The sequence below is a fragment of the Coccinella septempunctata genome, chromosome 9 (assembly GCF_907165205.1).
Source record: "Coccinella septempunctata chromosome 9, icCocSept1.1, whole genome shotgun sequence".
Taxonomy (NCBI): domain Eukaryota; kingdom Metazoa; phylum Arthropoda; class Insecta; order Coleoptera; family Coccinellidae; genus Coccinella; species Coccinella septempunctata.
The window spans coordinates 18851025-18876510 of NC_058197.1; the positions used below are offsets into that span (position 1 = coordinate 18851025).

The following is a 25486-nucleotide window of genomic DNA, read 5'->3' on the forward strand; positions in this document are numbered from 1 at the left end:
TGAATCTACTCGCATATGCAACACATCATACTCCTCTGCCATACTAAGCTTGTATGTGCAGTTGCAGACACTGGTTGTCAGGGGCTGAAGAATTATTAGGCAAAAACAGCCAAAATAATTTTTTTTCGTTGAAACTGAGCCCGGGTTTGGAATCAGTGACCTCGAATTATCCAGGAAATAAACACAGCATACCAATATGAAACCAGGATTTTTCATTCTGCCCAAGAAAAAATAAAACACTCTTATGTATAAATATATATTTACGTTTATTCTTAAAATAGTCATATTTCACATTAAATAATTATAATTCTTCGAAGAAGGCCACTCGTGACTTAGTCGAACCCGACTTGCTCTTTTTCAAGGTGGAATACTTATTCTCCCCCAACTTAATCTGTTCGTCGTGCAACTGATCGAAATCCGTCTGTTTGTCCCCCACTTTCAACACCGCAATCTCAGACCGGAGCTCCCTGAGTTGGTTCTGCAGATGCTTCGACTTCTCCAAATAATCAACCCTGAAAAACACCTCCACTCAAACCTACTTCCTTCCAAACCCCCAAACAACAAGCTCAAAAAAAGCCAAGCTGAAATAACACTTTACCTCTCTTTCTCGATCTCCAGAGACAATTGATCGGCATCTGCATTCTGCAAGAGGTCGTAGGAGTTCAAACTTAAATTAAGCATCGGCGAACTGTCCTGATCTAACAGATTGAGGTCTGGAGTGAGCGGTGGACTTAACGGTGGTGCGTATAAGGTGTTCAGCGACTAAAAACAAAAATAATCGAGATTCATGCGAAAACAATGATTTAAAACGAAAAGTGATTCAAGGATATCGAAAAAAAAGTTCAGACTCACCGAGGATATTGATCCAACTTTGTTATTCGACCCTTGGTAAGCGTTCCGGCTCAGGAACTCTAAAAGCTTCTCTTTGGCTTGCTTCTCGGCCTCTCTAGCCCTGATCAGTTCCTCTTTCAATTTGTCAGCTTCCGATGCCCTCCTTTCGGACTCCTCAACAAGTCTAGCCGTTAACATCTCGGCTTCTCTGGTCTTACGCTCCAGGGTGACCTAAAACAGACAAAAGTTAGAAATCGAAGGTTTTAAAACAGTTTCGGTCACCTTTTCTTCGTCCCTTTGCATAGCTGTCAGTCTTAAAAGTGCTATTTCTTGTTCGGCCTCTGCGGCTTTTTGGCTTAACAATATGGCTTCCTCAACGGCTATTCGGCTCTTTTCGGCTAAGAGGTCAGCGCTTTCCTCCGATCTCCTCTGAAAAACGAAATAACCAACAAAATTCTCCACCGTTCATTCAACAACTTACGAGAGCTTCATTAGCCGAGGATATTTCTTTTTGATACTGAAGCAGCCTCTGTTCCAAAGCTGCCCTTTCCTTCTCCGCTTCCTCTCTTAGTTTCTTCTCGCGTGCCAACCTATTCCTCTGTTCCTGCCTCCTTTGTTTCTCCTCTTTAGCTGCGGCTTTCATCTGCTGTAGCTCCATCGAGTCGGGCTTCCGTCTCCTCATGAACAGATCGTGATTGCCCATACACAGATCTAAAATCTGACCAAAAACCGTTAGAAATCCCCCCGGAACCAGGCAGACGTGCAACTTACCAACTTATTCATTCGAACTTTCTGACTGAAGAAGATGAAATTAGGGGAACTCTTATCCACAGGCTTGATCATGAATTTCTTATCATCGAAACTGATATGCCTGATTTCGGCCCATGTAAAAGTCGTCTTTGGCTGTAATTTATTCTCCTTCTCGTAAATATTCAACCCCAACGCAGTCACTCCCAGCCAAAGCTCAGTTTCTTTTTTATTCTGGAATAAATTTTAGACGATTCAACTTATCTACGAAAATAATCGACCAAACTCACAGCTATAGGGAAATAGTTTACGCCGTACATGTCTAGATCCTGAGCTATCTTCAAATATTCCATTTCTGCCTCGTCCCTCGACATCCCCCTGTGATCGGCATACCAGACTTTAATCTTGTCTTCCCACATGGCCGAGGTCATCTGATACTGGTCTATCACCCTTTGAGGTAGTAAATCTTCGCTGGCGAGCATACCAGGTTTGTAGGTGTCTTCATCGAAATCTCCAAACTTAAACACGATAAAATTGAAGAATTTACGGATTCAGACTGGGACTATGCAATTACCTTGGCTTGTACGGCATAACTTGCGAGCAGGACTGACGCTTCAGGTGGGCAATAAACATCCATGGATAAAATGGCTTGTTTCACTTGCAGAAATAGAAGATGTTGTGTAACTTCCTGAACTAGCTCTTCTGCAACTTCCTCAGGATAAAACTTGGCAAGAAACATAAAGGAGGCAGTACTGTGATGGTCTTTTTGAATACTTTGATCCTGCACTAGAAAATTCTCGAATAGAATATTTTCTTTTGATGATGGAGAATGAAAATTGTAATTGAGCAATATACTCTAACAGAATACCCTATTTTAGTGGAATAATAGGGCAAACCAACCTTTTTTATCTAATTTGAGCCATGAAATGAAGCCCTTAGAATCCTCATATTGTAGGCCAAAATACCAAGTTTCCCTTATTCCTGTTGTCCTGCAGACTAATTCGAAAAGATCCCTGCCAGTTGCTCTCCACTAGAATGAATCATTCATTAATGTTTTCGTGGAGTTGCAAATATTGGAAAGTGATTCTCACTTCCAAATTGAATTCCAGCTCTGCGTCTAACGTGCACACTTTCACTGGAAAACTTTTTCCGCTTTTTTTTCTACGGAAATGGGGCATCTTGTGTAACATTATTACTTGAAAGTTGTTGAAAACATCGCGGAAATAAACAAAAATTACAGAATCACATCAGGGACCAGTACACTGACAGCCTTCAGTGACAGCTCTTTGCCAAAGACAAAGGAAATGGTTGATTTGTACTACTCTTTGATTTTACTGCTGTGCATTTCGAAACAGGTTTAAAATGGAAATAAACCAATATGTAATTTATTCACAATAAAGAGCTATTTTTCATTCAAATTAATTTTGAATAGAGTAAGTGTCATTTATGTAAAACTATTACAGGTCGAAAGGCTGCCGCCATCTACTGGAATTGTAATGATCTACAATATTTCTAAAGAAGAACACTCTAAGCAAATCTGCAATTTCTAGCAGAACTTTGAGTACTCCAACAGAGATGGCGGTAAGAAATTGTTTCGATAGGAAACTGTAATTTTTAGAGAGTTTCTTTTTGCCATTATGAATGTTGGGAAAAGTAATAGGATTTTGCATCCAAAATAATTATTTTTTATCAAAACTGAGCTCGGATTTGGGATCAGAGACCTCGAATTATCCAGAAAACATGTACGGCACTTTAATATCTAAAAGTTGGATTTTTGATTCCGATCGAAAAAAACGCAAGACTATACCATCATGAAAATTTTCGACCAAAAATGCTTTTTTTTCGTATCGTCTTGAAATTCGAAGTATAGTTTAATTAGGCTTTTCTCTACTAGAAACTGCAATCGGTTCTTCTTCAAGTGAATTATTTTTCGTTTTACGCCCGTTTGAAGTGCTGAAACTTTGGTAGGCCGTAGTAGCCGAAATAAATTTTTTTCGTCGAAACTGAGCTCAGATTTGGAATCAGAGACCTCGAATTATCCAGAAATCATGTACGGCACTTCAATATCTAAAAGTTGGATTTTTGATTCCGATCGAAAAAAACGCAAGGCTATACATCATGATAATTTTTGGCCGAAAATGCTTTTTTTTTCGTATCATCTTGAAATTCGAAATATAGTTTAATTGGGCTTTTCTCTACCAGAAACTGCCTTCGGATCTTCTTCAAGTGAATTATTTTTCGTTTTACGCCCGTTTGAAGTGCTGAAACTTTGGTAGGCCGTAGTAGCCGAAATAATTTTTTTTCGTCGAAACTGAGCTCAGATTTGGAATCAGGGACCTCGAATTATGCGGAAAATATGTACGGCACTTCAATATGAAGACAGGTTCTTTCATTTCGAACGGAAATATAAAAGTAGTTGAAAAGCGCCTTGAAAACACTCACCCAGGCAACACATCATACTCCTCTGCCTCACAGTCCTTGTATGTTCAGTTGCAGGCACTGATTGTCAGGGGCTGAAAAATTATTGAGCAAAAACAGCCAAAATAAATTTTTTCCGCTGAAACTGAGCTCGGATTTGGGATCAGAGACCTCGAATTATCCAGAAAACATGTACGGCACTTCAATATCTAAAAGTTGGAATTTTGATTCCGATCGAAAAAAACGCAAGACTATACATCATGAAAATTTTTGGCCGAATATGGTTTTTTTTTCGTATCGTTTTGAAATTCGAAATATAGATTAATTAGGCTATTCTCTACCAGAAACTGCAATCGGTTCTTCTTCAAGTGAATTATTTTTCGTTTTACGCCCCTTTGAAGGGCTGAAATTCTGGTGGGCCCTAGCAGCCGAAATAATTTTTTTTCGTCAAAACTGAGCTGAGATTTGGAGTCAGGGACCTCGAATTAACTGAACACATGTATTGCTTTCAATATGAAAGCGGGATTTTTTTTAATATGATAGAAAAATCCAAGTAGGTAAGGAGCAACATTTCATATTGGTTGACCCTGTGGTTGTATCCTATTTGACAAAAGCAACGGAAATATATAACGAAACACAATTTTTTTTTCACACTTTATTCACATATCTCAAATTATATTCACATGAGCAATCTTACTTCACACCTATCCAATACTTAGCACAAATATATTTTATACACAAGAAATCTGGACCACAATTTTCTCTAAACCACCTCAAACTTTTAATCCCAGCTAATATCAATGAGAAGGTACTTAGTTGAAAAAATATCTGACAAATCTCAGTTTGAGCACTAGCAAAAACGATATATACAGCTTATATATAGGCAGTTTTCTTCAAACACTTCAGACACGAATCTTCACTAACAGAATAAAAGAAATAAATAAAATGAATAATTTCGATTATGAAATGATCGAATGAAAGATGAATTAAACTAAAGAGAAAACGTTACATTGTTGATAATTGATAATATTGTGTAACAGATTAGGACTAGTTGAAGGAGAGATTTAACAATATATCTGTATGGCCTTTAAAAGTAGAAATAACTTAGTCTATCTGGACGAGTCCATTTTATTTTCTTATTAATATCTCATTCGCTTCCTAAAATCACGTTCGAATTAATTTCGTTTTCGTTAGTGGGCGTTTTCTAGCCTTTTCAGCACTTTGGTAGGCTTTGAAAGGCAGTCGTTTATCCATTCTACGTCTGGAGCCACGTAACCTCCAATTTGGTTTTGATCCTTGCAGCCGGTATCCCACGAGAAGATACCAGAAAGGACATACCTGCTCTGGTCATTTGTACACGCCAAAGCACTTCCATAATCCACCTAGAAGCAGAAGAAACCAATCAGAACTGAATGTAAATCGAATAGAGAAGTTTTTATCCGAGCACATCTCTTTGGGAATTTTTCGTAGATCTAAATGTGATACATATTCTGAAAGAGCAACTCTTCTAGTTGAAAATCTGAAAATTTTATGGAGATCGATGCAGCCGTTCGGATTTGACGATTATTTAAGTGAGGCATTCCAATTGGAAACACCCTTTGGTCTTCTTTGGTTCATTACCTTGCATTGATCCTTCTCAGAGAACCCACACAAAGTGTTTGGGCTGTAATTTGGCATCATATCCTTGTATGTACTGCTTAGTGTCTCTCGGCATTGCTCGTTGTCCATTATATTCACACCAATAGATCTCATGACAGCACCTTTAGCGTGCACTGAAAAAAAAACAAGAAATGAGATGCTGCATTTCGGAAACTTGCACCGTCAATTCCTTACATTGCAAAATCCTCTTTCCCCATCCTGTGGCTATACAGTTCCTCGTAGGAATCTGGTTAGGTTCTGGCAAACAAATAGTACCGATGTTCTTGGCAGGTCTTAGTTTTTCCTCGAGGATCAAGAGCGCCAAATCATTCACCAAAGAGCCAGCCTTATATCCTGGATGTTTAACAATGACAGAAACTTTGACAATTTGGAATGGCAAAGGTTCCTCGTCGATTCCAAGTTTCCACTCACCACCCTTCACCAAGATGTCGCTGGTCGGAATTCTAAAAGAAACAAGGGGTGTAATCAAAGGAATCTTCAAAAACCAATCTTAACTCACCCTTCCACGCAATGGGCATTGGTAAGCACAGCGTTCCTCCTGATTATAGCTCCACCACACAGCAAACTCCTGTTGGAATCACGAAGGATCATTGCCTGCCATGGGATTTCAGCGAAGTTGGTGTTCAAAGGACCTGGACCCTTCGGTGAGGTATTCTAACAAGATAAAACGTGTAAAAATTGGACTGCAATGACCAAAAGTGACTTACTTGATGTCTAACACCGCAAGATTCTTCTTGGGGTTTTGCCAAGTTCTCGTTGGAGCCTACAGGTCCACTTGAAATCGCCCTTCTTGAATTTGATCTTGAAGGCCTGGATAGGTCCCTCCTGTATTGAGCTATATCGTTTTGAGCCACGTTGTATTGTCCTATACTATCGTCTTCTTTGTATTGACCATCATCGAAACCATTCACCAAATTCGCAGATGGCCATGGATCCTTGTAGTTTGGATCTCTGCAACACACACCAGTGGTACCAGACGGGATATCTCTGCAGACAGTGGTTGGTACCCTGCTCAAAGCTTGTTCTTTAGTTAGAACAACTGGTACAGGACTAACAACACCTTCAGCTGTACAATAAATCTCTTGGACACACTTCAAAGCAGCTGCACAAGCAGATGGTGGTACCACATTCTCATTTTGAACCGTTTGGTCAGGTCTAACATCAGGCTTTGGCCTCACTTTAACCGAAGTGTCTGACGTATCCGAACCTTCCTTGTCTTGTGGTGGTGGAATGTACTGATTGTTGTTGCTGGTAGGTGAACCTACATCTGGGTACGCAAAAGTAGGTGTAGGTTTTGGATAGTTGTACCCAGGAGTTGGTTGGGGTGTTGTTGAAGGTGGAAGGTACTCAGTTGGTCTTGGTCTTGGCTTTTGCTTGGTTGGGTAAGGTCTAACACTGGGTGAAACGTTTGTGGGTGATCCAGTTGGAAGGTTAAACTCAGGCGTTGGCTTGGGGTAGTCGTATCCAGCAGTTGGTTGAGGTCTTGGCGTGGTTGTGACTCTCTGCGTACTGATGAAGGTGGGCGATGGACTGGGCCTTGGGTACTCATACCCGTTCGTTGATGGTCTATAGGTGCTTTGTACGTTGAAACTAGACGATGGAATCAAGGGTCTCTGGGTGGTTTGTGGTCTGCGTGTTGGATAACCGAAAGTTGGAGTGGGTTTAGGGTAAGTATAACCTGGAGTTGGTTTAGGTTTCTCGTAAGTATAACCAGGGGTTACTTTGCTGAACGTACTTTGAGGTATTGAAGGACTTGGTTGGTAGATAACGGTTGGTTTAGGTCTGGGTGTTGTGGATGGAGGTTGATACGAATAACCTGGGGTAGGTCTGTAAGACTGCGATGTAAACGGTGATGGTTGGTATGGTTTGACCTTAGCCGGTGTCCTTGGCGGTAAATACTCAGAACTGGTGGTTTGAGGAATGAAGGTTGGTGGTGGACGAGGTCTTGAGGTGGACGGAGGACTGTATGGCTTTTGAGTGCTCGGGAAAGGTCTGTATTGGTTGTTGACGTTGCTGCTTGACGTTGGGACTGGTGGAAGGTATTCCCGGCTAGTCGTTGGTTTTGGACTGTATGGTTTTTGGGTGGGGAAGGTTTGGGGTGGGACGTATGGACTGTAGGGCTTTTGAGTGGGGAATGTTTGGGGTGGAACGTATGGACTGTATGGTTTTTGAGTGGGGAAGGTTTGGGGTGGGACGTATGGACTGTATGGCTTTTGAGTGGGGAAGGTTTGTGTTGGAACGTATGGTTTTTGTGTGGGGAATGTTTGTGGTGGTACATAAGGTCTCTGTGTGGGGAAAGGAGAAGAAGGAGATGGTTGTGGTCTGTAAGGTGGTGGTGTGGGTCTCTTGGTACTTGGAGGAACGTATGGCCTTGGAGTAGACGGCGGCAAATAGTCCTGGATGAATGGTTGCTTTGGTTTCGGCGTGACATACTGGTTATTTATACTGGGGCTAAAACTAGGAACGAAAGGTTTTGGCGTTGGTCTCTGGGTGGGGAAAGACGGCACGTAGGGTGACACTGGCACCTCCAAATCCGGAGAAGACTGAGTTGGCGGGGTCGGTCCGTTCAGAGGGGGTAGATACGCTGGTCCTTGTATAGAAGAGGCGAACCTTACATCCTCGAAGTTGTAGTTGCTGTAATCAGGCGTGCTGCCAAAGACGTTGTTGCTGCCGCTTCCTGATATCTCCCTCACGGGTTTCTGGGTGCTCTCGCCTTGGTGGGATGTTCCAAACTCACCAGCGTTGTTAATTTCGACAGGCAGGACCTGGATGAGACCCGGACTGAACCCTGCAACCCCACCGAATTTGATGAGGGACTCTGGAACGGAACTCTTGCCCGCTGTTATGAAAGTGTTGTTGTTTCCAGGTAGCACGACTTTTAACTGTTGAGAATTTTGGTTGTTCGTGATTTTGCAGCAAGCGTTGTTCCTTAGGTCACATGGCTCGTCCTGCAAATAGAGGTGAATGTTAAGATGGAGGCTGGGGAACTCAAAACTCTAGGAAATGATGGTGGTAAGCGAAGGACAACTCTTTGAATGAAACTAGATATATAATTCCACCAGTTTTTCTTACACAAAAGCATTTTCTACAAACAATTTTCAATATTTATACCTTGGCTTCCAAATGTTGGGAAAGAAAATCAATATAATTTTTCTAATTTTGGTAAAAAATGATTGAAACTTCTTCGTATAGTGTTGATATACGAGGATGCATTGATATCTAGTTATCCTAGACCAGTTCCATGAATGAAACAAAAATTGCTTTACCATAACAACGAACAATAGCTCATTAGAAGTGTCAGTGTGAAGTTTGAGGTCAAAAAAGTAAACCAGAGTTACGCAATGAATTAAAATAAAGAAGATGTCCACCGAAATTGTGAAAATCGAAAAATTGGAGTATCGAGCCATCATCAAGTACCTCTATCTAAAAGGGTTAAGAGGTGAGCAGATTTACGAAGATATGCTTAATACCCTTGGTGATCAATGTCCTTCGTATGCGACCGTGAAAAATTGGACTGCAAGCTTCGAAAGAGGTAAATTTTTCATTGAAGATGATGACCGATCGGGAAAGCCAGTTTCTGTGTCAGTCCCCAAAAATATCGATGCAGTTCATGAGAAAAATTGCTGCAAAATGGATCCCCAAATGTTTGAATGTTGACCAAAAGCGTGCAAGGGTAGAAGCATCGCGTTCGATCTGTGCTCGATTTGAAAACGATGTAGACTTCTTAAACCGAATTGTTACTATGGATGGGACTTGGGTACATTTTTACGATCCAGAAACAAAGCAGCAATTGATGGAATGGCGACACTCTGGTTCTACAAGACCTAAGAAGTTTCGTGACCAAAAATCTGCTGGAAAAGTTCTTGCTTCAGTTTTTTGGGATTGCCATGGAGTAATCAGGATTGATTTTCTGGATAAGGGTAGAACAATAACCAGAGATCACCATTCGACATTACTGATCACTCTACAGGAAAAAATTAAAGAGAAAAGACGAGGAAAGTTATCCAAAGTTGTTTTGTTTTTGCAGGACAACACCCCTGCGCACAAATCTCATGTTGCCATGCAAAAAATTCGTGATTTAGGGTTTGAATTACTAGGACACTCCCCTTATTCACCAGATTTGGCTCCATTAAACTATCATCCCTTTCCTCAACTGAAAAAAAGTTTAAAAGGTCGTAAATTTTTTTCCAACGAGGAGGCAATAAAAGCTGTGGAGGTCTGGTTAGCAGAGCAAGAAGAAACATTTTTTTTAAAGGTTTAAAGACGTTGCAGGTTCGCTGTCATAAATGTATCCAATTAAGAGGAGAATATGTTGAGTAGTAAAATATTTTGACATTGAAATTTAGTTTGGTTCTATAGCAGGCAAAAAATTTTTAATATATCCTTCAGAACCAAGTTTTGAGTTATTTCTCATAGATTTTATGGTCCATCCTTGGAGTCCTTTACAGGAGCAGTTCGACGTTCAAGAAATACGTTTTCCTTTCACCAGCGCATCATAATATCGAACTGGATAATTCTCGGTCGTAAAATTGTTAAATTATTAAGGTCGAATTGAATTCATGGCATCATCAAACTGCCCACCGACCAACATAAAAGAGGAATTTATGTAAAACCTCCCACAAATCGTGAGGAGGCTCTATATACGGCTGGCAAGAATTGGATTTCAAGAAACATCGCGTTTGCATCTGCAAGAACTTTCTCTCTTGCAATTCACAATGTCAAGGACGATGAGGATGGACAGACAGGATGATCTGGTTCGCAAACACTCTTTTTGAATCGAGAAAATGGTTCAGATCTTTGGTAGATTTTCAGCAGAGGATTTGATGTCCACAATTTCATATGCCAACGTTTTGGTGGACAAGGAAGGACAAAGGAGAGTAAAACAAGTTCTTATAGAGTATAAGAACCAGAAGGAATAACTTCTAATACTCGATTTTTGTGGATAGATGCTGTTTCTACTCCTGAGTCTTACTGAAAGGAACAAACTTCTGAAATCATCGATAAATCTTCGACTGAACCTCAAATTTCAATTGCTTCATATGAATATATTCCCGCTCAATCTTCTAACATATCGAAATACCCTTATTACCATCGGCTGACATTAAAACTTCTGATATTCCATGAGAAATTTCGCCTGTCTATTCATCAAACGACAATGTTGTCCAAATATTTCACGCAACTGAATATATCGGTTACAAAACTCCAAAAGAGTACCGTATACCAAAGGCAGGAGGTGTCAGAGGTCATCTCTTAACAAATTACCATCAGTTTCTAACACTCGACTGATGAAACTGTTGAATTATTTCGATTGAAATAAGATTGAACAATTTTGCAACTTCATCGTGTTAACACCTATCGAAAAGAATACGTTCAATCGAAGACTAACTTTATCTGGACTTTTGGCTAATTGTTAACATCGCATATAAATCTGGGTAATCTCTGGATTCATCTCGTATTTACGAGCTTTGTACTGTTGTAATGTAGACACAATTGAATGGTTACTACTAGAATAAATTTCACGGTACGTAGTTAATAGCTGATGCTATTGCTAAATTGTCTGGAACCCACAAGAAGAAGATGTCATTGTGGAAATGCGATAGCATCAATTACACGGATTTTTACAAGTTCCTTACTATTTATTCGTTTGTCTTCAGTTGAATCACGTTTTGAGCCATAGAAGAATGGTATCTGGATAATCTACGCCACTGGTGGAAACTGTAGCTTCAAAAAAACACCCACTCCAATTCCAACTTGCTTTCTTTCATTAAAACTTCAAAGAGCCAAGTGTTATAGTGTATAGAAGGCCATATAAGCAAAGACAGAATGGGCATTATGATCATGAAATTATTGAACTCTTCAATCAAAAATTATTCAGAAAGTTTGATACCAGATTTCGGCAGTGCTCCAAAATGATTCTGCATCTTCGAATTCTTTCATTTTAAAAGCAAATTAGAGGCTTTCCACCATCAATTTCCTAAAAATTTTCCAATTTTCAGCATCTTGAGCTATATTCCTCATAAAACTTGCAATTAGATTTGATTTTGTATCGAAAAAGCTTGAACAGTTATGTAATATTTTATTCTTTATATGACGATTTTCATTAATCACTGTTTTTCTTTGATTTACCGAGATTTGCTTGCTGTTTTCAGTGTGAATTTGATATTCCCTTCAAATGAACAACTAAGAACGTTGTAAGACTATCAAAAAATCGTTTTTTCTCACTCAGTACCAAAAATTAAGACGAACGAGTGCAAAATTCGAAATTAACAAAAGTTAATTTCCAAATAAATCCGTCCCAGCTCTACAATGAACCCAAGACTTCGTGCTGAAGAGAATGTAAAAGTGAAATGACTCTATCACAAGGAAAGTGAACAGAAAAAACCTTGGCTGTCAGTTACGTCCATTATTAAGCCTGGGGCTTCAAGAAGATAATAACCACCTCGTAAGATTTACATCTGTTCCAAACTTACCGCTGTCTTAATATTGATCTGTCACGAGAGAAGTTGCAATTGATATTAGACGGTCGTATCACACACCCGAATATAAATCAGGTCAATCTTCGGGCCATAACAAGAGGTGATTTCGAAATGCCTAATGGACGGATTTAGATAATATCGATTAACAATTCCTTAATGAATTATTGTTCGTTTAGAATAGCCCAAGCTGAACCTTGAGGTTGTAGTAGGTGTTGGATTTTTTTCGACACCTTTTTAAAAGTAGGTTACTGATGACTGAAGCCACAGACCTAAATTTGCAGATTTTATTTCGTGCAAAAAACAGCGAAGGGAAAAGAAAGAAGAAATCTCAATTGTATTTCAGAAAGATAAGATGAAATTTCTGCCCATATCAAGTTCTGCATGAAATTATACCGATTGTATCTTCGAAGAAGAATTTAATGCTTCAGTTCAGTAAAACAAGTATCTATAGATATCCATAGAGCGATCATAAGTCAAGGAGTACTGGAAAGTTTACATGGTTGATCATCTTCTTATATCGGGCGCCAATACACTGGCTGCAATTATTATTCCATGTAAACTTGATTGCGATGGAAGCTTCAAATGAGTTCGTTTATGCTCTCTTTCTTGAAAAACTTCAATTAAATTAATGAAAAACAAGAGGTCTGTGGTTTGAACATCTGTGTTCATCGTGACATAAGAGAAAATCCATGATTTCTTTCGAAAAAACAAAAAGAATAGAGCTCTAAAGAAAGATTGAGGCAGTATCTCAGAGTGGACTTCTTTAAGATGACAAAACGTATCTTTTTCCTGTTAAAAGAAGCAAAATTTTACACATAGACAAAGTGAGTAACCTCAAAATGGAGTTTTTCAAGTTTTTATTGTGATTCCTGCTCTGCTGTAATTTTTTTCTGATGAAAGAAGCACTCAATACTTTAGTCATCAGTTTTAGAAAGAAGAATCAGTACACTATAATTCTTATCACCTAAATAAAGCGTATTTCTGAATCAAAAATGAGTCGAATAGAAGACTAGTGGATTTTCTGGGTTATTTCGAATTTCAACCCTTGTATGCATCAAGATATACGTGAAAAACCTTCTAATTATATCCAGTTATCAATATGATGTTGTTCACGTGAAGAAATAGGGAGAAATCCAAGTTTATCTTGGAGACTTCAACTAGCGGTCAAGCGAGTAACCTCTCTATGTTATTCACCGAATTATTTTGTATTTCAACGCTTATATCCATCAAGGTATACATTGAAAGTCTTCCAAACATATGAAGTTATCAATTTGATGTTGTTTACGTGAAGAAATAGAGAGAAATGTAAGTTTAGCTTAGGAGACTTCAACGACCGGTCAAGCGAGTAACCTCTCTATGTTATTCACTGAATTATTTTGTATTTCAACGCTTATATCCATCAAGGTATACATTGAAAGTCTTCCAAACATATGAAGTTATCAATTTGATGTTGTTTACGTGAAGAAATAGAGAGAAATGTAAGTTTAGCTTAGGAGACTTCAACGACCGGTCAAGCGAGTAACCTCTCTATGTTATTCACTGAAATATTTTGTATTTCAACGCTTATATCCATCAAGGTATACATCAAAAGTCTTCTAAATATATAAAGTTATCAATTTGATGTTGTTTACGTGAAGAAAGAGAGAGAAATCCAAGTTTAGCTTAGGAGACTTCAACGATCGGTCAAGCGAGTAACCTCTCTATGTTATTCACTGAAATATTTTGTATTTCAACGCTTATATCCATCAAGGTATACATCAAAAGTCTTCTAAATATATAAAGTTATCAATTTGATGTTGTTTACGTGAAGAAAGAGAGAGAAATCCAAGTTTAGCTTAGGAGACTTCAACGATCGGTCAAGCGAGTAACCTCTCTATGTTATTCACTGAAATATTTTGTATTTCAACGCTTATATCCATCAAGGTATACATCAAAAGTCTTCTAAATATATAAAGTTATCAATTTGATGTTGTTTACGTGAAGAAATAGAGAGAAATCCAAGTTTAGCTTAAGAGACTTTAACGAACGGTCAAGCGAGTAACCTCTCTATGTTATTCACTGAATTATTTTGTATTTCAACGCTTATATCCATCAGGGTATACATTGAAAGTCTTCCAAACATATAAAGTTATCAATTTGATGTTGTTTACGTGAAGAAATAGAGAGAAATCCAAGTTTAGCTTAAGAGACTTTAACGAACGGTCAAGCGAGTAACCTCTCTATGTTATTCAATGAATTATTTTGTATTTCAACGCTTATATCCATCAAGGTATACATTAAAAGTTTCCCAAACATATAAAGTTATCAATTTGATGTTGTTTACGTGCAGAAATAGAGAGAAATCCAAGTTTAGCTTGGAGACTTTAACGAACGGTTAAGCGACTAACCTCAAAACGACATTTTTTGATTTTAACAAGAATCCCGTCTAATGGTCGTTTAGATTTTTGAAAGAAGAAAGCACTGAAGGCTAGAGTACAAGCACAAACAGTAATAAAGGGTTCACTGATAATTTTTCTCGGAAAATCATAGAGTTTCAGTGGAAGTTTGATGTATTTTCAACAGAAAGCTCCAAATTTGAACAATTTGGAGTGAGCATGAATCCAGTGAACCCATCAGCTACCAAAACATACAGAGAAACAGAATACACAACGTATTACATCACGATCGATGTCAAATTCTTTGGTCGGACTACAATCAGCGAAATATTTTCAGACAAAAGGATCTGATAAAGTACTTGTATACGTTATGCTTGTAAAAGAAAATTACCCTCCCTCTGTAATTGTAAAGTAGAAGTTGGTTTCGTAAAAGACTCGTTAAGAGAAGAATAGCTATTGAGATTCTTTCGACGTCGATTCAAGATATCGAATTGTTATAACATCCAAGATCTGAGATAGATGAGATCGTATTGCGTCATTTTGTTGTTGGTTTGGAAGACTAAATGAGTCAAATATTACGTCTTTTAATAGCAATCCATTGCTATATAGAAATATAGCAAATGAAGTATCTACATAGAAAAGTGATATTCTTGTGGCAAATTTCATAACTCAACCAAGGATCTTTGACCCTAAAAGAAGAAGAGCAGTGTCCTTCTAAACCCTATTTGATTTTGTTTGTTTTGTGTGTCAGACTTCCACTGATATTTTGTAACAAAAAACCAACATTTGGTTGAACTGTTATTGGTATCGCAACACTGATGATAAACCAATAAAATGAAAAATGTAAACTCCGATAATAAGATGCAAAGATATTCGACCTTACAAACAAACTTCTGATGCTACATTCCGATGGCCGATAAAAAAAATGCAAACTATTTATTCGACTGAATAAACTTGACCGTCCGATTGCACAAAATTGAACCGATACTTATGTAACGAAGAAGAACCAAACGTTGCACAATAACGAGCAAGACCAAACGTCAAACTCTTGACATTTGGACGCGTGTAATTCAATTTAAAAAAAAATGTGTCGCAACCCGAGAATAATGAAGTGGATGGTTAAGATGACATTTTTGACCGAATAACTAACAATTCGTCGGACGTATGGTCATGATGAGCTTGAGTTGGATTGACAGCTGAAGAAATCGTCAATTCCAACAAAGAATTCTCCAAAAAACTTTTTTTGTTGTTGTTAATACTAGTTTTCGTTCAGTTCATTCATTTTCTGTGATGGTTTAAAATTTTCGATGAAAAACAATGAACGTCTGATCTAAAATGACGAAAATATTTCTCAACAATGACCTGATATTTTGGCCTCTTCTATCAAAGTATTGGGAGATCTTTTGGGTCGTAGATCATATTTAATTATACATGTATTGATTCTTATAATTTATTAAATGGTGCTTTTAAACATTGCGAAATATTTACTGGCTTAAGATAATAAATTATAAACAAATCGTTGAAAGCCTTCACTCATATTGATCTTGATTTAGATGTAGCTTTTATTGATCAGAATTTAACTGATTTCAGGAACTAAACCAAGTATAGGGCACCAATTATGAAATTTCAGATAAGGAAAATGAGTTTATTAAATTGGTATATCTCTATACTACTCGTACTCATTCAATTTTCGTATTACATAATGATTTCTTTAATTTCGAACCCAAAGATGCTGAAGCAATCATCATTTAAATCTGGGCATTCTTTTAAATGTCAAAAATTTCACTATACATCATGATATTCTAATATACCAGTAACGATAACGATACTCATCCCAACTCTCAAAATACGTTTTATATAACACCTCGTACATATCTTGTCTAATTATAAGTAGAATTCAGGGTATTTTTGATGAGATAAGACGTCTGAAAATTTAACGTTTAACTACAATGACAAATAAGATAATTCTTACGACAATCTAGGAAGTGTTGATAATTGCAGAATTTTAAGGATGATGTACAAAAAATTCTTCAAGGTTAGCCTTTGAAAAGGATGTATTAACGAATCTTGAAAAACGTGTATTTATACGGTTGAGGAAAGAATGCAATTTTTATTTGTAATTTGAGTGGAAGATATAAAAGATTTGAATGAGGATATGGATAATCAAGTGCAAAGACAATTGTCTGTGAAGATTTTTTTTCCAAAATCTTTAATGTTTACTTAGATTAGGGTTCATCTGGAAAAATTGAGTTGATAATTCGTTCAAAAAAACCTCAAAATTATATGGACTACCGTAAAGTAACAGAATGTGTTCAACATCTTATGTTAAGGAGCATCATAGGTTTCACAATCTATTGTTCTTTGTTGGCAATGACATTAATAATTCAGCTAAATGCCATTGATTCTATTCATCTAGAATTTATTGTTTACACCTTAGAACGTTGTTCGTTTTTAGAAATAGCGTCTAAGGTCAATAGAGACTGGCGTTCGTTCAAAAAAAAAAAAAAATTGAACAAGTTGGAAGAGAACAAATCTTCAGCTTTCAATTATTTTTAATCGCTGATATAAGCGTCGAAAGCTCGCACAAACTGTGAATTAAACTTACATAAATACTTTCTCGAAAGCGAACAAGAAAAAAAGAAATTTTTCGTGCAGTCCATCCGCTATCTACCAAAGATATTGGGTAACCCTTCTTGTACATAAATAAACGACTTGTTCACACCTTATTAAACATCGTTCAGAACAAGTTGGATCGGAAACAGGAGCGTACCTACTTGAAATTTCGATTTTTTCAGGATAATACTCACTGACAAAAGTCACCAAAAAAATGATCTAATTTTACTTCTACATCTGTCCTATTCAATTCGAGATTTTTAAATGGATAGGCTTGCAGAAACGTTGATTAATATCTGAAAATCATGTTGAGATTTGCTGCAAAATTATGTATAAAAGTGTAGATCATTTAATGAAAATAATGTTGAAGTCTGAAGTCTTCAAACAACCGTTTAAAGGCCAGCATTTCACATGAAAAAAATTAAATGATTTCCAACTGCTTCATCCTTATATAGAGTGGTAATAAAATTTTTAAATGTGTGGTTTGATGAGGAAATAAACTTCGATTAGTTGTGATAGCAATTACGCGATTGAATAAAATTATAATTGGTTGAATATCTCTCATGAAGGATATGATTTATCTATTTTTGATTCATTACAGTATAATCTAACGTTATTATTATGCATTGCCATTTTGAACATATTACATACTTCTGTTGTCTCTGAATATCTATTCCTTATTCTGAGTCTCAAGGGATTCACCAAAATTAAAGAGTTTTCATCAATTGTGGACTTATCATAAAGGGTGAGTATGTATTAGGGAATCTACTCACATTTTTCCTTAATCCTTGAAGACCATTAGCGATATACTCTGGCAGGACACCATTCTGGCACTGACTCACTGGCACACAGACGAAATCATCCCCTTGACACTTCCTAGTGTAGCTGGAAGGGCTCAAAGTGTACTCATCATCGTCCCCGAACTTGCTGCTACCCTGCCCTTCCAAGGGATGCTTGGTGGAGAAAGGTTTAGGTTGCACCCCTATGAAACTATCCTTGGCAGACAGCTGGGAACCATTGGCGGCGTACATGTGCTGCAGGAAAGGGTTCTTGGAGAAGTCCACTTTTTGCTCATCCTTATTTCCAACAATCTGAGCTGGATGGGCTGTGGGAAACACAGGCTTTTGATCCTTGTTAAAGAAGGGGTTCTTGCTAAGGTCCACTTTCTCCCCCTGATTGGAGAAACCAGCGTTTGGTGGTAGTTTTTCGAAGCCCCCGTTGAAGAAGGGGTTCCCAGGGTTTACGCCAGTGTTGAAAGTGACAGGACTCTTGATGTGGGCACCCTTAAATGATGCTTTTTTGAATGGGGACTCTTGCCCCGTCCACCAATAGCAGTTAGGGTCGTTTTGGCATTTTGTTTTTAGGTCTGCCTCCGGGGTGGATAGTACTGGGGATATCATCAGTATCCCCACTAAAAAAAGTGGCGACATCTTCAGTTTACCTGAAATTAGGAAGTTGGGGTGAGTTTTTGCCAAAATTAAATGGTTTTGGAGACTTTGGGAAGACATAATTTGTTATTTACATTCAGTGGAGTTTGTGAGAAACACGGAAGACGAAGAATCCAACCAGCTAAACGAGATATACCTTGAAAAAATTATACAAACGATGATCTGATCGAGTGGGCGTAACGTTAAAAGAAAGGTCACGACATCGTAATATCTAGAATTTCATCTGTTGATCCGGTTCTGGATCGCGATCCGGGAACGTTAAACCCGCGTGCGCAGCCGCCTCCTGATGCTGAAATCGAAGCTTTGGAAGCCGGATCTACTTACCATAGTTTTTTTTTTTGGACGGACCGCAAAGTGGGCTTTCCCGACTTGAGTTGTCCTCGAAAAGGATCTTCTGTCGAATTTGCGCTATTTTTAGACGATGGGAATATAGTGGAAATTTATTCAGATGCGATAATTGATGACCTAAGAGAATGCCGAACATTATAATCCTTTTGGGTGTAAGTTTTTGGGTATCACGTGTCGGTTTCTCGCAAATTTGTCGTGGATTTGGTCGGATCTTGAAGGAATAATATTCTAGAGAGACAATGACGTCAGGAATTTAGCCATGACTGAATTTGAACAGATTTTTTTTTAGAAGAAGTGAACAAGTCACTTTATGTTATGAATTTATGTTCCTGAATATTCTTTTGATCTTCAGAACAGGTTCCTATCTTTATCTTCAGTCTTTATTCGAATTTTCACAGATGATTCCTCAATAAATCATCAATTTTCAACATTTACAGTCTAATTAGCTGAACATCCAAATAATTCCTTTGCATCCGAGTATAATCAGTTAAAGAAATACTATTTGCTTCAGGACATTCTTCACGAACTCCATAGGACAAAATTGAATTTGAAAAAGTGACATTTAATTCAAGATTATTTGAAATATTTCACAATTTAATTGTAGGAACACTATTCTAATGGTCACTCCTTTATTTCTAATCGAGTTTGTCAAAAAAAAACGTTTCTTTTTGTACTGGAAGATTATAAATGTTTTTTTTTCTAATACTAATACTCAAATTAATTTTTGAATATGTTATTTTGACATGTACTTAGTTTAGAATACCATATTTTGTTTCTGAAAATGATTTGATCCTTGATTGGTTAGTTTGTCCAATTTCTCTGACTAGAAGAATGAAATAGTTGAACTTATGGAATTCGAATTTTGGTTCTCAACCATAAAATTCAAAGAATTCGAAAGAATAAAGAAAAAGAACAGGAAAATCCTGATGAAAATACAAGACACTCATAGTATGATATATTATTTCAAAGGATTGCACACTATTTCAACCATTTCATATCAAAATCGATTTATATTTAACCGTTAGATTGAATTCAAACAGATTTTTCCCAGAAGAAGTGAAAAAGTCAATTTTCTCGCACCAAATCAATTAATTTATGTTCTTAAACATTCTATTAACCTTCGTAACAGGTTCATATCTATATCCTGAATTTTTCTTCGCATTTTCACAGATTGTCTTCACAATTAATAATCAATTTTCAACATTCACAGTCTAATTGGCTGAAAATACAAATAATTTCTTTGCATCCGGGTATAATCAGTTTAAAAATTACTATTTGCTTCAGGACATTCTTCTTGAACTCAATGCTCCAAGATTATTTGAAATATTTCACAATTTAATTGTAGGATAACTATGCAAATAGTCACTTCTTCATTTCCAATCGAGTTTGCCAAAAAAAATCGTTTCTTTACCTGCTTAAAATCGTAATTCTCCTGTGGTCAAGCCAAATGAATTAAATTCACGGTTATTACACTGTTTAATTATGAGATAATCACTGTTTTATTATGAGATAACAATTATTTCTCGTCGTCTGTTCCACTATGTTAAAGCGTTTAATTTAAAGGAGTGTCTGAAGCGTGTATACGAATTCTATAATGGAAATATGAGATATGATGAGCATATATTAATGTTGACATTACTTAAAAGCTGAAAATAACCTAACCGCGGTATCGAAAGGTCATTAGTGAGAGGTAACAGGGATAGAATATATCCATTCTTTATTCACTACCTAAATATGTTCATTCGACTCCAAATCAAACAGAAATAAACGATTTCTATTGCCTTTTTCGATGAAATTCTTTAATAAACAGCTCAAGTTGATAAATTCCATCGATAAAAAATAAATTACCCATAAAGAAGTTGATTTATATAGCTACAAATTTGCTCATTGCCTTCTGTAGCCTAAGGTGATATATTGAGGAAGAACACAACTTGAATTAGCCACCATAGTCCCCAAAAATGATGCATGGATGACATTATTATACGAATTATTCGATTGGCTATTTAAATTGTAAATTTTGAACGTCCACTGACCTCGCAAATGGATCCAAAGTGTGAAGATGATGTATACACATGTGAAAATGCCATAGAAGATGCTCACCTTGGGGAGGATGCTGCCTGTGGATGTTTGGAAGGAAATTTTGAGCGAGGAAGATCTCAATATCAACAGGATTTCACTCACAGGAAACCAATATTCAAATCTGATGTGACTTCGATCAATCAAACTACTAAGTTGCTTGTGAAAACGGGCAAAATATCATCTATTATTCGATGTGAACTAACTTTTTTATTCAAATGAATATTCAACAATATTTCCTGTGTTATTATCCCATATGATGTGGGCATTAAGCTAATACCTTCCCAAATGACTCATCAACGGATAAGTCTCAAATTCCGGCTTCAAGTGTCAAGATACAAACGAAATTCAAGGATTTCACGTATCGCTATAAAAATTATAAGCAATTGATGCGTCGTCATCAATTACTATCGCAGTTTGCTCTACGTATAAGAAGAATTTGCACGTTAAACACCTTCAACAACTACCGTTCCTGAAGATGACTGAAATAAAGGTACCCACACACATCCAGATAATCATTACATAATCATATGTGGGCTGATGGTTTACGTCTATCCGATCTACACTGAAATTCCACCAATTCGTATTGTACACTGGTCAGAATTGATATCTTAATCAGCTTGATCGTTAAAAAAGCTCTCCTCTTGAAATAACTCGAATAACTAACCTACATTACTATAAAAGTCTAGCGGAGTCAGTACTGAACCTTACGCAATGGATTCCACTTTCTTCAACCAGTTTTGAGACAAGAAAACACGAAGGATCTGATGTACAGGGAGGAGACACCAACCAGCCATCGAAGCAGTAACTTCATCTCGAAATTCTCTGCACTAGTTGGTAATTTCAGTGATTAAAACATATAAATCGATGAGAATCACAAGGGACATCCTGTGTACTGATGCTACCTACGCATCATCCAACAGAAAACCTTGACATATAGCTGATTCATAAAGCTATGATCTTCTCTTGCTCAAATTGTTGATACTTTTCACTTTTAAGGTTGTGGAATAGTGAATTAAATAAGGATCTTGAATTCCAAACAAATCTGGGTGATCCTCATTGAAACAGAGCAAAAATGCGTATAATTGATGCAGAGATGATTAAGAGGATTCTGGAATTCTTTCACGTTCTTGAATTCGCAGAACACATATTTTACTACATCACAAACAGCTATTTGAATTCCAACAAGATACCATGTGCAAACATTGAATTTCACGATGCATCTTGGATCTGGTATCAAATTCCAAGAACAATATCTGAATCTACTATATTTAATTGTTCAGTTATGTATAAAAATCCATTCTTTTTCGATCTAGTTTGCGAATTTCTCAGTATAGCCAAAAGGCCAATTCTAATGTTACAGCGATGTATTTGGTAATTTGGTATTTTGGTGTTATATAATAACAAGTTTTACAGCAACAAAACTAATGGGATCTGCTACATCTCAACCTTTACCGAGAGTTGTAATTATGTTAATGTTTATCTCTATTTGTGCCAGCAATTGAAAGCTTAGATTCATTTTAACAAGTGTTATTGTACGAATGAAAAATAGAAGTCATCAGTTTTGACAGGCTTTCTCGAAGAAAAGTATGTTTCTATAGCTTTCTATAAGTAGAATTTTAGTAATTAGATCAGATCATCAGAAAGAGATCCTAAAAAGATCTGTTCTCTATGAAAATTTCTCAGTTCTTGACAGTATCTCAAAACCAGACCTGGAAGCATCATCTATTTTATTTATATGCACACTTATTATCCTTATAAAGATGTTTTTGAAATAAAATTTATGCTGAATTTTAGATTCTACTTTAGCATTGAATCTGAAATGATTTTAGAGAGGACAAAAAGGCTTATAAGACAAACTCTAATCAACATCTCATGAAGATATTTGGAGGAAGATATATCAAATATTTCAGTTAATCTGGATGGTTAAAAAGACAAGCATCATATTTCCCAGAAAAGTTGCAAAGAGAAATATTGATATGATACCCAAAATGCAGGAATAAGAATTGGAGGATTGTTATCTACAGGATGTCTCAAAAAAATCTTCCTTGGCGCCTCTAACCTAGAATTTTTTTTCGTGTCGTATTTCAGGAGTACTTACAGGGTGTCGCAGTCCACCAGTCAACCAGGAAACAATAAAAAACAATACACGGTGTCGATCTGAAAGGATTCACGTTGTACTGAGTCGCGTCGAAACTGGACAGTTGCATTTATAGCGTGCGCATCAGATGATATTCGCGGATCAAAGCACGAGAGAGCCTATCCCACCAATATATACACGCCGATATATAATCGAAGAAGGCTATAGGGATCAACGAGACGATGGCACTCTCGATTGTGATATTTTCGTGGAAAATTAAGAAGGAATTTATGATATCGCAACTTTTTGGCATTGAGTCGTACTGACGCCTGTTCCTATAGTAACGGCAGAGAGAGGGTCAAGGAGGCTGAGGAATTCTCGACAATTTTCTCGGAAAATTTCAGCGTTCCTTGTGAATTTCGTTGGAGTTTTGTTGTCGTTTCGTGTCGGGTGAGTCATGGAGGTCTGTGGAGGCTTCAAGGATGCTTCTGAAATCTACTTTGAATGTATTGAATCCTGGAATTTCCTACACCTTCACAAAAGTGACAAATTAGTTGTGAGAAACTACTGATTCTTAAAATTCACCGAAAATACACTGAAAAACAGTTGAGGCAATCTCGAATTGACGCAAATAAAAGCATTTTTTCAAAGACCAGAAGAAATTTGAGCCATATTCTCAGATAGAATTTGAGGCATTTTCTCCGTTTGAAGGGCTACGTTGAAAGAAAAACAGTGTTCAATACACTAAAACTATAGTGTTTGACCCACCAAAGGCCTATTACATCTCAATCTTCCATTAGTAGTGTTACGAGATTAAAATAAATGAAGAAAATCATGTTTTACGTGGAGACTTCAACGATTGGTCAAGCGAGTAACTAGTAATTCTTATAATTCACTAAAAATCAACTGAAAAACAGTCAAGACAATCTCAAATCGACGAAAATAGTTCAATCTTATCACAAGAAGAAAAAAATGTTTAGTTTTGGCTTATGAAAGCATTATTCTGAAGAACCAGAAAGAGTTTGTCACATATTCTCAGTTTTAAGGGCTACGTAGACAGAAAAAAAGTGGTCAATACACTAAAACTATAAAGTGTTTGACCCACCAAAGACCTATTACATCTAAATCTTCCATTAGTAGTGTTACGAGACTAACATAAACGGAGAAAATCATGTTTTACATGGAGACTTCAACGATTGGTCAAGCGAGTAACTACTAATTCTTATAATTCACTAAAAATCAACTGAGAAACAGTCAAGACAATCTCAAATTGACGAAAATAGTTCAATCTTATCACAAGAAGGAAATACTATTTAGTTTTGGCTTATTAGATCATCATTCTAAAGGACCAGAAAGATTTTGGGGCATATTCTCAGTTTTAAGGGCTACGTAGGAAGAAAAAAGGTGATCAATACACTAAAACTATAGAGTTTGACCCACCAAAGACCTATTACATCTAAATCTTCTATTAGTAGTGTTACGAGTTTAAAATAAACGAAGAAAATCATGTTTTACGTGGAGACTTCAACGATTGGTCAAGCGAGTAACTACTAATTCTTATAATTCACTAAAAATCAACTGAGAAACAGTCAAGACAATCTCAAATCGACGAAAATAGTTCAATCTTATCACAAGAAGAAAATACTATTTAGTTTTGGCTTATTAGATCATTATTCTGAAGGACCAGAAAGAATTTGGGGCATATTCTCAGTTTTAAGGGCTACGTAGGAAGAAAAAAGGTGGTCAATACACTAAAACTATAGAGTTTGACCCACCAAAGACCTATTACATCTAAATCTTCTATTAGTAGTGTTACGAGTTTAAAATAAACGAAGAAAATCATGTTTTACGTGGAGACTTCAACGATTGGTTAAGCGAGTAACTACTAATTCTTATAATTCACTGAAAATCAACTGAGAAACAGTCAAGACAAGCTCAAATTGACGAAAATATTTCAATCTTATCACAAGAAGAAAATACTTATTAGTTTTGGCTTATTAGATCATTATTCTAAAGGACCAGAAAGAATTTGGGGCATATTCTCAGTTTTAAGGGCTACGTAGGAAGAAAAAAGGTGGTCAATACACTAAAACTATAGAGTTTGACCCACCAAAGACCTATTACATCTAAATCTTCTATTAGTAGTATTACGAGTTTAAAATAAACGAAGAAAATCATGTTTTACGTGGAGACTTCAACGATTGGTCAAGCGAGTAACTAGTAATTCTTATAATTCACTAAAAATCAACTGAGAAACAGTCAAGACAAGCTCAAATTGACGAAAATAGTTCAATCTTATCACAAGAAGAAAATACTATTTAGTTTTGGCTTATTAGATCATTATTCTAAAGGACCAGAAAGAATTTGGGGCATATTCTCAATTTTAAGGGCTACGTAGGAAGAAAAACAGTGATG

The 25486-nt window shown here is 36.8% G+C and overlaps 2 protein-coding genes across 2 annotated transcripts; both read right to left on the reverse strand.

Moving 5' to 3' along the window:
- Positions 1 to 242: 242 nt before the first annotated feature.
- LOC123319794 (merlin) lies at positions 243 to 3000 on the reverse strand. Its single transcript, XM_044906734.1, has 10 exons — positions 2670 to 3000; positions 2479 to 2608; positions 2153 to 2364; positions 1869 to 2096; positions 1603 to 1812; positions 1313 to 1549; positions 1114 to 1260; positions 853 to 1062; positions 599 to 762; positions 243 to 512 (listed from the first exon to the last, which is right to left on the reverse strand). Exons 1-10 carry the CDS (start codon positions 2766 to 2768, stop codon positions 302 to 304), a joined length of 1848 nt encoding a protein of 615 aa, XP_044762669.1. The 5' UTR covers positions 2769 to 3000; the 3' UTR covers positions 243 to 301.
- Positions 3001 to 4823: 1823 nt separating this feature from the next.
- On the reverse strand, positions 4824 to 23246 carry LOC123319793 (serine protease filzig-like). The gene is made up of 7 exons (XM_044906733.1): positions 23093 to 23246; positions 17893 to 18560; positions 6363 to 8603; positions 6155 to 6309; positions 5830 to 6098; positions 5617 to 5768; positions 4824 to 5378 (listed from the first exon to the last, which is right to left on the reverse strand). The coding sequence occupies exons 1-7, from the start codon at positions 23199 to 23201 to the stop codon at positions 5187 to 5189; spliced, it is 3786 nt and encodes a 1261-aa protein (XP_044762668.1). The 5' UTR covers positions 23202 to 23246; the 3' UTR covers positions 4824 to 5186.
- Between the last annotated feature and the right edge of the window lie 2240 nt (positions 23247 to 25486).

Excerpts from the sequence above, each read along its gene's own strand:
- LOC123319794 (XM_044906734.1), bottom strand. The coding sequence starts at position 2,768 with ATGTTACACAAGATGCCCCATTTCCGTAGAAAAAAAAGCGGAAAAAGT. Across the intron at positions 1,813-1,868 it reads TAAACTATTTCCCTATAGCT|AATAAAAAAGAAACTGAGCT; the intron begins GTGAGTTTGGTC and ends AATTTATTCCAG. Across the intron at positions 1,063-1,113 it reads TGCAAAGGGACGAAGAAAAG|GTCACCCTGGAGCGTAAGAC; the intron begins GTGACCGAAACT and ends TGTCTGTTTTAG.
- LOC123319793 (XM_044906733.1), bottom strand. The coding sequence starts at position 23,201 with ATGCAACTGTCCAGTTTCGACGCGACTCAGTACAACGTGAATCCTTTC. Across the intron at positions 8,604-17,892 it reads TTCAAGGATTAAGGAAAAAT|GACGAGCCATGTGACCTAAG; the intron begins GTGAGTAGATTC and ends CTCTATTTGCAG. Across the intron at positions 5,379-5,616 it reads CTGAGAAGGATCAATGCAAG|GTGGATTATGGAAGTGCTTT; the intron begins GTAATGAACCAA and ends TTCTGCTTCTAG.